At 36.8% G+C, this 16,106-nt stretch overlaps 1 protein-coding gene across 1 annotated transcript in view; it reads left to right on the top strand.

The window, feature by feature from the left end:
- The window catches only part of LOC144615331 (EF-hand calcium-binding domain-containing protein 13-like), a 23,744-nt gene extending 7,638 nt beyond the window's left edge, over positions 1-16,106 (top strand). Inside the window, exons 5-10 of the mRNA XM_078442249.2 lie at positions 475-624; positions 2,144-2,194; positions 5,834-5,977; positions 7,762-7,833; positions 11,987-12,130; positions 16,033-16,106. Of these exons, the coding sequence (XP_078298375.2) occupies positions 475-624; positions 2,144-2,194; positions 5,834-5,977; positions 7,762-7,833; positions 11,987-12,130; positions 16,033-16,070 (599 nt within the window). The 3' untranslated portion in view covers positions 16,071-16,106. The remainder of the gene's footprint in view (positions 1-474; positions 625-2,143; positions 2,195-5,833; positions 5,978-7,761; positions 7,834-11,986; positions 12,131-16,032) is intronic.

Raw genomic sequence — 16,106 nt, 5'->3', positions numbered from 1 at the left:
TGGATTTCCTAGTTCAGATGTTTGATATTATCATGCTAAACATAATAGGCTTTGCTGATTCTCTAAATTGGGTAAAGTGAGCTGACAGGAGCAAGGGGTGTAGGGAAAGAAAGTAGAAAGGGAAGGATTGGAGTTTGGGAGCAGGTGTGACGAATGGAGGGTATTTTTTATGAAATGGTGAGCTCGTTAATAGAATCACTAGAGAAACTTTGGCATACTTTTTTGTTCATAAAGGAATAGCCCACGCAGAACCCAGAGTTTTAACAAAATAATTTTAAGAATAAAGATAAGGGGCTATAGAAAACTATAGTGGAGAACGGATTGCTCTACCTTTTTAAATGGCCACATGTGGGTAGTGGCTGCCATTTTGGACAGTGCAAAACTGGAAGAATCCATCAGTTTTACTGTTATGTTCCAAAAATTTAGATCCATGGACTGAATTACATGTTGCATGTATATTCTCTGTGTTTGTAGTATTGAATGACATCATCGGTACATTGGAATGTATGGAAGAAAGTGATCAGTCTGGCAAGGACAACTATGCAGATGTACTTGGAAACACCAATAGAATTTATTTCACTGATAATAGTTTTCAAGAAGTGTTGGATGATTCCTTGCTCGACGGTGAGTTGATTGAGCAGATAACCAGCAACTTGTAATAAAAATTTCTTCTAAAATTTTATCCAAGGTTTTAAAATATTTTACCAAATACTAATTAATTAAATCTTAATACTTAGTTCCTAAATACTACTGTAAATGTATTGAAATGCAATTTACTACAGATCAGATTTAGAGATATATCTTATATTCTATATTCACGGAGATTTAGTTATTACAGTATCAAATTCCTGGATGATCTCTTGGACTGCATTGTAAACTTGGTCTGAAAGTATTTATATACGTTGTCATATGGCTTTAAAATGTTTCTTTCTAGAGTAATTTCATTTCAAAGTTAATCCCTTTCCTTTTATGAATTTTAGAGAGGTCCTAATAGTTGTCTAGCTTTCTTTTTCTTTTAGGTGACAGGCTCTTTGAAAAATACAAGTTATTGTTGAACAATTAAACCATTGGTCTATATAACATTCTGTGTAAGTGTTGATCTGGCTATTTGCTCTATTTACAAAGAATTTACCTGATCCATCCATATTCTTATCTGGGATATACCCAGATGGGTTTTATCAATACTTGGAAAGCCATCCCCTGCCTTTAAATTTAACTTCAGCTAAAAAATGAGATCAGATCTGTGTCTCAGGGAAAACTGGCAATCTGCAAAGACAGTTTAGATTGTCAAAACTGATGGGGGAGGAATGCTGGGATCTGGTGAGTAGAGGTGAGGGATGCTACTAACCACCCTATAATGTATAGGACAGCACTCCCCCACATAATTAGCTGGCCCCAAATGTAATTTTGCTCAGGTTGAGAAATTCTGTTTTAGAGTTATCTTGTAAAATTGCCAAACCTACTATTTTGAAAGTACTTTTTAATAGGTTAGTTATATTTTTTTAATCCTGCTTGGATCACATTTTAAAAATTAATGTAAATATAATGTATCTTGATTCTAACCTCCTTTTGCTTCAAGGTAATACCTGTACTAGTTGTGAGTTATTCTAAACTGCTCTCTAACTGCGATGTGGTCCATCTATGCAAATGGACATATTTTGTTTCTATCACTTGTCCCTCAAATAGATCTCTGTATCAATTTGCATTTGTGTAGAAAATGTATAGGATGAAGCGTATAACTGCACCTTGTCCTTAGGAAAAGCTCCAGAATTAGATAGATAGGTAGGCAGGCAGGACTAAAAAAGGACAATTCAGACTAATAATTAAACACGTTATTGAATATATGAGCCTGGGGATTAAGCTGTTCTCTTAGGGATAAAGGAAGCATTTGTAACATTAGAATCTCAGCCACATTTAAGAAGCTTGGTGGAGCTTGACGAATCCATGGAGTCTAAGAAGTAAGAGGAAGATGAGTAGAGAACGTTATTCTGGAAGCTAGTGGAGGATTTTGAGAAGAAGGGGATGGTCAATGCTAAATGTTATTGAGAAATGAAGTATGTAATTTATCCATTGGTTTTCTTCCAAACTGGGTAAAATCAGGATGCTGTTCCTTATGGCATAATCTCTCTATTTAAATTTGCAGACTTTAGGAAAGAGGCTTTGTCTTCAAATCTGAAACTACCAACAGCAGATGGTAAGGACTTTATATATGTATACAAGAAAGCATTCCCTATGAAAGAGTTATTTTTTAGGATCATTGCCAGGTGCCAATGGATTCCTAGTCCATTCTTCCCACTCCAGCCAGAGTAATTTTTTTTTTTTCAAAAAAGTAATCTGATTGTGTGATGTCCCCCTATTTTCAACTCTTTAAACATTTTTCATTGTTGTTAAAGATCAAAATCCTGCATGTCCTAGCTCTCTGGTATAATTTTGTACCATTACCCTTGCTTTCTGCATTTTCAAGTACAATGGCTTTCTTTCATTTCCTTAGAACTCCAACTACAAAGCTTTTGCGTATTTTGTTCCCTGGAATAGTTTTCCCTGACACTCTTTGCCTAGTTAATGTTTACTCATCTTTCAAATGAGTGATGGGGTGCCTGGGTGACTCAGTTGGTTAAGTGTCTCACTTTGGCTCAGGTCATGATGTCGTAGTCTGTGAGTTTGAGCCCTGTGCTGAGCTTTGTGCTGACAGCTCAGAGCACGGAGCCTGCTTCAGATTCTGTGTCTCCTTCTCTGTCTCAAAAATAGACATTAAAAAAAAAATTGAATGAATGTCAATTTCCTCTAGGGAGCCTGTCATTATCTGCTAGTCGAGGTCAGCTTCTTTTATTATAAGCTTTCATTAAACTATGTCTTTTTCATAGCATTTACTTCATACTATAAATACCCATTAATATTTTTTTAAATGACACTAGAAATGCTCAATATATTTTAGCTTATATAGTGACAAAAGTAGGAGCATCTGACTGGTTCAGTTGGTAGAACATGCAACTCTTGACCTCAGGGTCATGAGTTCAAGCCCCATGTTGGGTGTAGAGCTTACTTAGGAAAAAAAGTAGCAAAAATATTAGAGAACTTTGAATTATCTTAATTCATTAAGACCAAAATAATATAATTTCTCATTAAACTTTTTTTATTTGAGTACGGTGGACACACAATGTTATATTCGTTTCAGGTGTAGTGATTCTCTATACATTTTGCTATGCTCACCACAAACATAGCTATTTGTCACCATACAACAATATTACAATATCACTGACTATATTCCCTTTCCTGTGCCTTTTATTCCCATGACATAGTCATTACATTCCTGGAAACCTGTATCTCCTACTCTCCTTTACCCCTTTTACCCATTATCCCCCTTTCTCTCCGGCCACCATCAGTTTGTTCCTGTATTTATAGGTCTGATTTTGCTTTTCTTTTTTTTATTTGTTTTTTAGATTCCACATATGAGTGCAATCATATGGTGTTTGTCTTTCTCAGTCTGACATAGTTCACTTAGTATAATACCCTCTAGGTCCATCCATGTTGTTGCAAATGGCAAAAAAAATCTCATTCTTTTCCATGGTTTTGTCAAATTCCATAATATACCACATCTTTATTCATTCACCTATTGATAGATAGTTGAGATACTTCCATATCATGGCTGTTGTAAATAATGCTGCAATAAACATATAGGGGTGCATATACCTTTTTGAGTTAGTGTTTTTGTTCTCTTTGGGTAAATACCCAGTAGTGGAATTATTGGGTCAAATAGTATTTCTGTTTTTACTTTTTGAGGAACCTCCATACTGTTTCCACATCAGCTGTACCAATTTACATTCCACCAACATTGCACAAGGGCTGCTTTTTCTCCACGTCCTCGCCAGCACTTGTTACTTCTTATGTTTTTGATTTTAGTCATTCTGACACGTGTAAGGTGATATCTCATTGTTATTTTGATTTGCATTTCCCTGAGATTGGTGATGAATATCTTTTCGTGTGTCTGTTGGCCATCTGTATGTCTTCTTCAGAAAAATGTCTATTTAGGTCTTCTGCCCATGTTAAAATCTGGTTGTTTTCTAGTCACATTTTTGATTATTTGGTTAATGATTCTTTTTCTTACGTGCCTGGAAGCATCATTGGGCCAAGAACCATGTTTCCATTTTGCTACAAGTCCTAGCATTGTTTCTCCAGATCCTAGCACAATTTTGGCTTTCAGAAGCCCCTTATTAATAGCTAATTTAATAGCTAATATTAGATGATATTTACTGTGCTAGGCATTGTTTCAAATCTTTTATATTATTGACTTATATAATTGTGAATATTTATGGAATTAAAGAATGACAATAAATCTGTCTTCTTATCTCATTAGCCTCATCTCTCATCACTTCTGCATTTGTATTTATTCTGTAACCATATTACTTATTATAATTTAAATTGGTTCCATATCTTCCATGTGCTTTTGGTTCCGTATATTTGCATGTGCTGTTTCCTTTCTGTATATTTTCTGTCAAACAAATTCACATTTTCCCCCCAAACTCAGCTCAAACATCACTCCTCAACCCATAAGACTTTTCAGAGTTATAGGTTAGGTGAACTGTCTCAGTGCTTTATATCTGAGTGCTCAGTGCTCATATCTGGCACACATTTTTCTCATAGTACCAACTATATAATGTATTATAATTTTATTTACAGACATGACAAATTCAGTCCCTGTCTTCAAGGAATTTAAAGGAAACTCTTTAAGAGGGCTGAAATTTTCATTGTTGGTCTTAGTAGCTATAAAATAAATGTTAGTAAAAATGAATATAGGTCTAAAATGGTATTATGGTATTCTTTCCAACTGAAGGTTTAGATCTGTTAGTATAATGCAACGATTTTCGGACTGTGGAAACATACATGACAACTCGTTTTGGGGTTGAGAGAGAAATGGGGTGAGAAATGGTATTGACAAAAAATTGAAACTCCCAGTAATGATCATGTTTTATATTTTAAATTGGTGTGGTATCAACAGGACTACATTTGGTTGTATGGGTTGTGCTTGCACAAAGATGCCTGGTTGAGAGGGTACAAGTAGAGACTGAAATGCATTCTACATTCCACTGTGCTCTCCAGGCTAGGACCACCAATGCTAGATTGCAGCTACCTAGAGGAAGGTATGCCTCTTTGTAATTGATACATAGAGAGGGGTGCCTTTTTTCAATTCACACAAAAGCACAATATAGACTGGTAGTGGCCCTGGAGATCAAGAGCTTTAATCTCAAATTTTAGCATTTTTTTTTCGTTTATTTCATCAGTTGATAGAAGTCTTTAGATCTACATGTACAGGATGTTACTATTATTTAAGAAAGGGTCACAGCTTACTCAGTATTTAATGGATGAGTGGATTCAGGTAACCCATCATATTCTGCATATAATTTTTTGGTTTAATTTTTTCTTTTCTTAAAATGTTTAGTTTTAAGAGACAGAGAGAGAGAGAGAGAGAGAGGGAGAGAGGACAAGTGGAAGAGGGGCAGAAAGAGAGACACAGAATCTGAAGCAGGCTCTAGGCTCTGAGTTTTCAGCCCAGAGCCCAATGCGGGGCTTAAACCCAGGAACCATGAGATCATGACCTGAGCTGAAGTTGGATGCCTAACCGACTGAGCCACCTAGGCGCCCTTAATTTTTTTAAATGCTGCTTGAAATAAATAGGTTGTCAGTTACAAGTAGAAAATACTTTGCTTTTTTTCTGCAGAGATTTTAGTTAAATATATATAGTTAAATTGAGAGTTCACCTATAGTGGACTCTGGACAAACTATTTTGCATTTTTTAAAATAATAGTATCTTATATATATTTATTTATCTTTGTAGCAGTTAAAGAAGCTGCTTATATCTTGACAAGTGTTGATAATGGCAAGATTGGCATACGTAACTTGGAGCATGCCCTGAAAAGTTTGAATGTTAATTTAGCTGAGGAGGACGTCAGTGAAGCCCTTAAATATTGTGACATCGGTGGTGAGCATTTTTTTTGGCTTGAGATTCTGCTCATTTTTTCCTGTTTATAGGAACCAGTTTTAGAGTGTTTTATATGGAGGTAAAATGCTAAAGGCAGTCGCAGTGAGGCCTAGGTTGATATAAATTAGAGCCAAAATAGTCTGCTAATTTATTTACTGACCGTATCTATCTGTTCATACTCTACATATGCTTATTTAGATAATTAGCATTCATTTCTTGTAAGCATGGGTGGGAAAATACCATTATGTAATAAAACAAAGACATGACATCAGCAGCTTCATTTTGATCTGCAGTCTTTCTTCAGAGGAGACCCAATTTCACCTTTTATTTTGCTTGTCCCATTCTGCTTTTTTAACCAAAGGAAATACCCAAGGTTTCATTACATCTCAGAAGAATAATTATTTAGTCTTGATCATTGTTTCCAAGTGGTCACATATTTATCTTTGTTTTCCATCTTTGACTTCATGTATTGTGAACTTGATCTCCTTTCCTATTTACATCCACTCTTAAGTGTCAAATCGTGTGGGAATACTTCTAGAAGCTGGTGAGTTTTACCAGTTTTAGGTGGCTTTTTATTTGGGGTTTATCTTAACCAGCTTGTTTTTTCTATGGGAATCCCATGAGCATGTCTTAGGTTTAAGAGTACCTCCCCAGCATTGATTGGTTATTGCTTTTGCCATAGATTATTATTGACCTCAATCAATTTTTATGTTTTGACCTGGAGTTTTTCATATCATGAGAGTGGTATAAATTTAGACCCTAAGCCCACATGAGTTGCAGGAGATTTTTCACAGGTGATCTTTTTTACCCACTGCCTCTCAAAATTGGGAAGATTTAGGTCACCCTGGTGTTTACATGGGCCAGTGAATATAATATTTTAATCTCCCTTTCACTGGATTGAAATTCTTTAAGCATCCCAGTTTCATTTGGTATCTAAATTCAAACTCTCCGTGTAGCAGGACCCAAGATTTCTTTTATGAATATGCATGAACATTTAAATCAAGCACCTTGCTGCTTTTGGATCTAATATGTATCCCCAAATAGCTGTAGGCTTAGTATTCACTTGGTTTTCCCCTCTGGATCTCTGTGCCCACTTAACGTTTTATTATTTCCTTTTCATACAACTTGATAATGCATTTATAGAATAAAGTATTTCATACAGCATCTTTAGGAATTTGTAATCATTCCTGTGCTACCCAGCTTGCCATTTTGTTATAAGTTAAAGTCTTTTCATTGTAGGTATAGCCCTATATTTTCTGCTGTGGTTACATTACTGCATTTTATTTCCTGTGTGTGTGTGTGTGTGTGTGTGTGTGTCCCAATAGTTAACATTGTCACCTCTGGCCTTAGACTGCCTTAGTTCAAATACAGCCTCGAGCACTTTCTGGCTCTTGTGACCTAGACAAGTTATTTAATTTCTCTTTGCTTTCATCTTTTAAGGATAGGCACATCAAGCATGTTATAGAATGAATTCTTGTGCATATTTTAGTTAATAAATGTGAAGCATCATAAAAGGATACTTAGTATACATAAGGAACTCAAAAGTTATTTTAAGTTCTTACTTTTGAGTAAGAAGTCAAAAAAAGTGAACTATTAATATCATTAACTGATCAATAGGTGTGGTTCCTGAAAGTATGAAAAATTACATTGAAATAGTTTCAGCCATTTGAGAGAGAAAATAAGGTAGAATGAGATTTTAGGTATTGTTAATCAGAGCCTTTATTTTGTGTACTGACTGAGTATCAGGGTTTTAATGACAATATGCTTGATTTTGATATTTCCAGATAATAATGAGGTGAATTTAAAAGATTTCTTTGAAAGAATTAAAGGAAGTCCACCTTTCAAAGAGTCCGTAGGTAAGTGAATACTTCCAGTTTAAAGAAGTGACTGTAAAATAAAGATAATGAAATCACATTTAAAAAAAATCACTAAATGGATTTCAAGTGTTTAATTTGTAGTCTCTATAGTGTCAAAAAGGATTTCAAGCAGCTTATGCGATATAAAAAAAAAAAAAAAAAAAAACAAGTGAAAATGGGACAAAGTTATAAAGGAGGGAAAAGAAATAAAACAGGGTCGAAGAAGATACACAGTAAATACCTTTGCTGTTAATATAAAGTCCTTCCTCAAGAGGAGATAAATTTTTCTTCACTCAAGGGGTTCTGGATCTATGAATTAAATCAGGTGTGGAAATTGGGTGAAGGACCACTACCCTCTGTGCTGTCTCAAGACAGGCCTTTGGAGTTTTCAGGTTTACCCAAATGGACTGGCCATTGATTTCATTTATAGAAATCTTAGCTTCATCTATCTAGTTTCTTTAAATGCTTGGGCCATTAATCCCTGTATCATTCTTACTACCATGTCATTTCTGTGGCCTAACCACATCATTTTGCCCCTGCTGCATAAAGACAATTGCTTGGTCTTTGTCCCCAAAGTTCCTCTCGTGCTCCTTGAAATTAGGGAAACCATTTCAACACCAGCATCTTTCCCTAAACGCCCATGTCTACAGAGAACACCTACCAAAGAACTCTCCGCAAATGCAGACACCCCTGCCAACAATGTATTTCTAAATGCGTTGGGGAAACAAATGTCTTTTTTTCTTCACGTTTGAATATCTCTAAAATTAGAACACCTTTATAATCAATGGCATTATTTATCAAATGTACATTTTTACTGAGATATAAATCACGTACCATAAAATCTCATCCTTTTTTTAAAAAAAAAATTTTTTTAATGTTTATTTTTGAGACAGGGAGAGACAGCATGAACGGGGGAGGGTCAGAGAGAGAGGGAGACACAGAATCTGAAACAGGCTCCAGGCTCTGAGCGGTCAGCACAGAGCCTGATGCAGGGCTCGAACTCACGGACCGCGAGATCATGACCTGAGCCGAAGTCGGCTGCTTAACCGACTGAGCCACCCAGGAGCCCCAAATCTCATCCTTTTAAGGTGTTCAATTCAGTGGTTTTTGGTATATTCACAAAGTTGTGCAACCATCACACTCTAATTCTGGGACATTTTCATCACGTCAAAAAAACCCCTGTACCCTGTAGTGCTTATTTCCCCACTCTCCCCAGCCACTGACAACCACTAGTCTGCTTTCTATCTGTGTTGATTTTTGAACATCATATAACTAGAATCATATAATTTGTGGCTTTTTGTGTCTGGCTTCTTTCATTTGGCATACTGTTGTTTGTTTTTTTTTTTTAATTTTTAATGTTTATTTTTGAGAGAGAGAGAGCGAGGAAGGGACAGAGAGAGAGGGAGACACAGAATCTGAAGCAGGCTCCAGGCTCTGAGCTGTCAGCACGATATGGGGCTCGAACCCACGAAACCATGAGATCATGACCTGAGCTGAAGTCGGCCGCTCAACCGACTGAGCCACCCAGGCGCCCCAGCATACTGTTTTTAAGGTTCACCTGCATTATAACATAAATGAGTACTTTATTCCTTTTCGTGGTAGAATAATATTCTGTGGTTATACCACATTTTCTTTGGCCATTTATCAGTTCATAGACATTTGGGTTGTTTCCCTTTTTTGGCCACTAAGAATAATGCTGTTATGAACATGTGTACATTTTTTTGAGTACAGGTTTTTGTGTGGACGTACATTTACATTTCTCTCAGGTACCTACCTAGGAATGGAACTGCTGGGTCACGTGGTAACTTTACATTCAACTTGAGGAGCTGCTGGAACATTTTCCAAAGCAGCTGCCCCATTTTACATTCCCAACAGCATTGTACATTTCTTTAAATCCTTGTCAGTACTGGGGTGCCTGGGTGGCTCAGTTGTTAAGCGTCCGACTTCGGCTCAGGTCATGATCTCGCGGTCCGTGAGTTCAAGCCCCGCGTCAGGCTCTGGGCTGATGGCTCAGAGCCTGGAGCCTGCTTCCGATTCTGTGTCTCCCTCTCTCTCTCTGCCCCTCCCCCGTTCATGCTCTGTCTCTGTCTCAAAAATAAATAAAAACATTAAAAAATAAAAAAAAAGTTTTTAAATCCTTGTCAGTACTTGTTACATTGTCTGTCTTTTTTATTCTAGCCTAGTCTCACAAGTATCTCACCGTGGTTTTGTTTTGCATTTTTCTGATGGCTAATAACTTTGAACATCTTTACATGTGTTTACTGGCCATTTAGAGATATGTACCCTTTGCTTATTTTAAAATTGGGTTATTTGTCACGTTGTTAGGGTTCTTATGTCCTGGATACTATAGCTTTATCAGATAGATGATTTGCAAATCTTTTCTCTAATTTTATGGGTCTTTTCGCTTTCTTGGTGGTGTCCTTTGAAGCACAAACGTTTTTAAATTGGGTGAAATCCAGTTTATATTTTCTTTTGTCACTTCTTTTGATATCATGTCTAAACATAATCCAAGATCATTAAGATTTATACTAATGTTTTCTTCTAAGAATTTTATAGTTTTAGCCTTTTAATTTCAATCTTTGATTCATTTTGAGTTAATGTTTGTATGTGGTGTGAGATGGGAGTCCACTTTAATTCTTTGGCATGCAGATAGCCAGTTACCCCAGCATCATTTGTTGACAAGATCATTCTTTTCCCCCTTAAATAAATGGTTTTGCCATCCTTGTAAAAAATCAATTGATCAGAAATGTATGGATTTATTTCTAGACTCCCAGTTCCATTCCATTGATTTTTATTTATTCTTATGCCACATGGTCTTAATCACTATAGCTTTGTAGTAAAGTAATAACCTAAACAGTAATTTTCAACCAGAGCAGGGCATCAAATTTACCTATAAAGCTTGAGTTACCTGGTTCTACTTCTGACTATGATGGAGTAGCTTATGTGAAACCAACCCTCCTGCTGAGAACAGCTAGTAAAATGTGGATTAAATTAAACAGCATCAACAACCACAACTGTTTGAAGGCATTGGAAAGTGACCAAGGCTGTCAAGATTTGTGGGGCTATAAGATAAATATAAAGAGCACGACTTACAGAAACAGCACCTTCTTCTTCTTCTTATTTTGTCTCTGTAACATAACTTTAAGTGAAATAAGGCAATAAAGTTTTGATGTAAACTTCTTTGTAATGCTTCACAATTATTTCAGGGTCCACATATGAAGTATTATGTAGCTGTAGGCATCATGGTTGACCAGTTACATACGTCTACTTGAAAGGCACAGTAGTTAAGAGCATGGGCTTTGGAAATATCGTGCCTGGATTTGAATCCTGGCCCTGCCACTTAATACCAGTGTATTCTTTAGTAAATCACTTAACCTCACAAACCTCGGGGCGCCTGGGTGGCTCAGTTGGTTAAGCGCCCAACTTCAGCTCAGGTCATGATTTCGCGGTTAGTGAGTTTGAGCCCCACGTTGGAGTCTGTGCTGACAGCTCCGAACCCGGAGCCTGCTTCAGATTCTGCATCTTTGTCTCTCTCTGACCCTTCCCCGCTCGTGGTCTGTCTGTCTGTCTGTCTCTCTCAAAAATAAATAAACATTAAATTTTTTTTTTTAAATCTCACTAACCTCAATTCCTTCATCTGAAAAATGGGGATAATAATGCCTATCTTGGAATTATTATAGGTAATAATAGACTTAAGTAGGTAAAGTAGAAGTACTCAGAAGAGTCTCCAGCACTTAGTGTTCAGTAACTGCTAGCTGTTACAATACACAATGGTTTTTTTTGTTTTTTTTTGTTTTTTTTTTTTTTTTCAACATTTTTTATTTATTTTTGGGACAGAGAGAGACAGAGCATGAACGGGGGAGGGGCAGAGAGAGAGGGAGACACAGAATCAGAAACAGGCTCCAGGCTCCGAGCCATCAGCCCAGAGCCTGACGCGGGGCTCGAACTCACGGACCGCGAGATCGTGACCTGGCTGAAGTCGGACGCTTAACCGACTGCGCCACCCAGGCGCCCCTACACAATGGTTTTTAAAACTACTAGTAATTTCATGTAAAGTTCTTTTATGCAACTCAAGCCCATTAAGTGAAAGTGAACAATGTACTCTTATTTCTGCTGTTGAAGCACGTTTTTGCTCTTTTTTTTTTTTTCTCAGTTACACAGCTACTCTTCATTACTATTCAAATTCTCCAGAATGATCTAATTGATGTCTCTAGCCTCAAGGCATTATTGATGAACAATGACTTTCATGCAGCTAATGTTTTACTTGATGAAGTATTAAGACATGGACCTGAACATGGTTAGTAGTCTGAATGCATCTAGTTGTAAAGGCCATCATCTACCAGTGGGGATGGGAGATGTATGGATGGGATATACAGCAATGGAGGGCACCCTGGGGGGGGGGGGGGGCGCTGCAGTGAGATGACTGGTGAGCACCAGTGCCACCATAGTGTGCCAAGCCTGAGCTCTGTGAAACTGAACAGATGGGTGAGTCTGGGCCTACTTTATCCCTGTGGGTGGTGGTACTTGGGAGATGAGGTCACTTTGTGAACTGACTGGCACGGGCAGTATTCAGTCAGAATGCCATGCACAGAGTACAACAGAGTCCGTGAGGCCCTTCGCCACGTGTTAACCCTTTGGAAGGTAAACTATGCTGATATCCAGGAATACCTCAGGGGGTGTTGCCTGCGGCATTGGCTCAAGGAAGCAGATGTTTATAAATGTACAAAATAACTGCGTTATTTTAATGACTGGTATTGTTGAATATCATTTTTGTTACGTTTTCAAAAGAGTTGGGGAATATTCTTTACTTTCCTATTCTCTGTAAGAGATTTTTTTTCTTCCTCAAATGTTAAGCAGAACTCACAGGTGAAGCCTTATGGGCCTAGAGTTTTATTTATGGAAAAATTCTGGACTATTGATTTAATTTCTGAAATTGTATGGTATTACCAAGAAAATATTCTATTTTCCTGTCAATTTTGGCAGGCTGTGTCTTTATAGGAATTTGTCCACTTCATCTGACTTTTCAAATGTATTGGATAAAGTTGTCCTTGACATCTGCTTTTTATCTTTTTTGATTTCTGCTTCATCTGTAATGATACCTTCATTTTCATCCTCAATATTAGTGACTTAGAGCTTTTTTTTCCCCCCACTCCACCTCCACAGAGTTTTTCTTTTCCTTTTTGTAAAATTGAGATATAATGGGCATATAATAACATTATGTAAGTTTAGAGTGTCCAATGTGTTGATTTGATACATTTATATATTGCAATATAATTATCACTGTAATGTTATCTAACACCTCTATCACATCACGTAATTATCACAATTTCTTTTTTTGTGGTGAGAACATTTAAGATCTAGTCTCTTAGCAACTTTCAATTATGTAATACAGTATTAGATCAGCACAGCATTAGATTTCCAGAATTTATTCATTTTAACTGCAAATTTGTACTTTTTAACAGTATCTCCCCAATCACCCCACCCCCTAAGTCCTTGGTAACCACCATTCTGCTCTCTTTCTGTGAGATCGGCTTTTTTAGATTCCACATATTAGCGATATATACAACATTTGTCTTTGGCTTATCTCCTCTAAGCATAAGGACTTCAAGATCCTACCATCTTGTTGCAAATGACAGGATTTCTCTCTTTCTCATGGCTGAAAAATACTCTGTTGTCTATTTTCACACTACCTCTGTTTATTCATCTGTTGATGAGCACTTAGATTGTTTCCATATTTTAGCTATTGTGAATAATGCTGAAATAGACACAGGAGTATGTCTTCAAGATCCTGTTTTCGTTTCCTTTGAATATACACTTGTAAGGGGAATTGATGGTTCATATCGTAGTTCTATTTTTAATTTTGAGGGGAATTTCTATACTATTGTCCATAGTGGCTGCACCAATCTACATTGCCACCAACAGTGTATGAGGGTTCCCATTCTCCACATCATCACAAATCCTTATCTCCGGTCTTCTTGATGATAGCCATTCTAACGGGTTTGAGCAATATCTCATTGTGGTTATGATTTGCATTTCCCTGATGGTTAGTGATGTTGAACACCTTTTCATGCACCTGTTGGTCATTTGGATGTCTTCTTTGGGAAAATGCCTATTCTATTGCTCTGCCCATTTTTAAAATAGTTCATTTGCTTGTTTGTTATTGAGCTGTGTGAATTCTTTGTTATATATTTTGGATAATAATCCTTTATCAGATATATGGTTTGCAAATATTTTCTCTCATTCTGTAGGTTGCCTTTTCATTTTGCCGATTGTTTCTTTTGCTGTACAAAAGTTTTTAAGTTGAATGTAGTTCTGGGGTGCCTGGGTGGCTCAGTCGGTTAAGCGTCCGACTACAGCCAGTTAAGCTTTCGACATCAGGTCTTGATCTCATGATTCTTGAGTTCAAGCACCATGTCGGGCTCTGTGCTGACAGCTTGGAGCTTGCTTCAGTTTCTGTGTCTCCCTCTCTCTCTGCCCCTCCCTGCTCATGCTCTGTGTCTTTCTCTCTCACAAATAAATAAACATTAAAAAAAAGAAAAATCTTAAATGGCATCTAGTTCTACTTGTTGATTTCTGCTTTTGTTGTTTGTGCTTTTGGTGTCATGTCCAAAAAATCATTGCCAAGACCAATGTCTGAAAGCTGTTTCCTTATGTTTTCTTTACAGTATCAGATCTTACAATTAAATCTTTAATTCATTTTGAGGTAATTTTGGGGAGTATCCCAAGTGGTTATTCAGTTTCCCAACACCATTTGTTGAAGAGACCATCCTTTCTCCATTGAATGTTCTTGGCTGCCTCGTCAAATATTAGTTGAGCATATGTGGGGTTTATTTCTGGGCTCTGTCACTTCTGCTGTAAACTTTTCTACTTTTTTTTTTTTTTTTTTTTTTTTTTTTGCATTGGGTTTTTTTTTTTTTCTTCCTTTTCTCTCTCCCCCTCCTTTTTTTTTTTTTTTTTTTTTCCTTTTGGTTCTTTTCATGTCTATCCTTTATGTCCCTTACTATAGTTTGTCATATCCATTCTACCTTGTGTACCTTTACTTTACTTGAGTCTTTATTTTGGAGCTGACTTGGTCTTTCTACACAGTCTATTTTCTGAGTTGTTGGCTCCCATCTCAGATCTTCCTTTGTCCATTTCTATCCTGATTTGTTGAAAGAGTTGAGGGTGTTGGGTGGCACATTCAGTGTGGAGCTCTGTCTTCAGTTTCTACTGAAGTAAATGAAGTCCGTTTACTTTAATGGCACCTTTGGGGCAGAGGGTGGGAGGTGGGGGTAGTGAGCCTTCTGACATTTTGATACTGTTTAGTAGGGACTTCATCTTTAACTGCTTCTTTCTTTTCCTTCACCACCAAATTCTGTGCACTGAGTTCCACATCAAGATGCCATCTTTGGTCCTATGGATTTCTAAGCCTTTTTCTTAGATTTCTCCAGAGTAAATTTAGGTGGTTACCATTATCCTAAAAGTAGTGTTTCTTAACCTTTAAAAAAAAATATCACTCCCCTAAGGAGACTTTTTAGACATTTTTGTCTTTTTCACCATCCCACACGCTATGAATGTTTAATGCCAAAAATAAATATTTGCTTATGTACTGTGGCCACAAACCATTGTAATGGCTAAGATTTTTTCCCCTCCAAGAACCTGTTTTCCTTCCTGAAAGCCTATCACCCTCAGTGAAAATGCATGTCCTAAAGGTATCTAGAACTTTAGTTTCTGCTTATACTGCTAAACCCTATTTTCTAGAATTTCACTTAGATGTTAACACATTTGTAAGGAATATTGGCCTATAGCCTCTTTGCCTGCCCACCGTGTGTTTGTTTTGTTTTGCTTTTGTAGTTTTTGGACAAGTAGGAGCTACTGAAGGGTTTTATTCAGAGGAGTAACCAGATTTTTTTTTTAAAGAGAAAGACCTCTCTTGCTGCATTGTTTAAAATAAATGGAGAGAAATGAGACTGATGCGATAGATTTTTAGCAATGCTATTGTAATAGCATAGGCATTAACTAATATAGTGATATATTCAAGCAGTATTTGGAAATAATTGAATAGAAATTGATAATCATATGTATGCAGAAGTTAAGGAAGAAGGAACAGTACAGGCTGACCCCCGGGCTTTTCACCTTTGTTATAACTTGACTATTAACTGCTGACAGATTAATTCAGAAGCAGTAATTCCTTCATCTACATTTTACTTTGCATTACAGAAAATGGCAAGATTACCTTTGAAGAATTTTTTTATTAAGTTCTGTGATACATTGAACATGCCTAAAGCCTCAGG

The sequence above is a fragment of the Panthera onca genome (genome assembly GCF_046562875.1).
Source record: "Panthera onca isolate mPanOnc1 chromosome E1 unlocalized genomic scaffold, mPanOnc1 haplotype 2 h2.Chr16_ul_11, whole genome shotgun sequence".
In the NCBI taxonomy this organism is placed as follows: domain Eukaryota; kingdom Metazoa; phylum Chordata; class Mammalia; order Carnivora; family Felidae; genus Panthera; species Panthera onca.
This window is presented reverse-complemented; position numbering and strand designations above follow the sequence as displayed.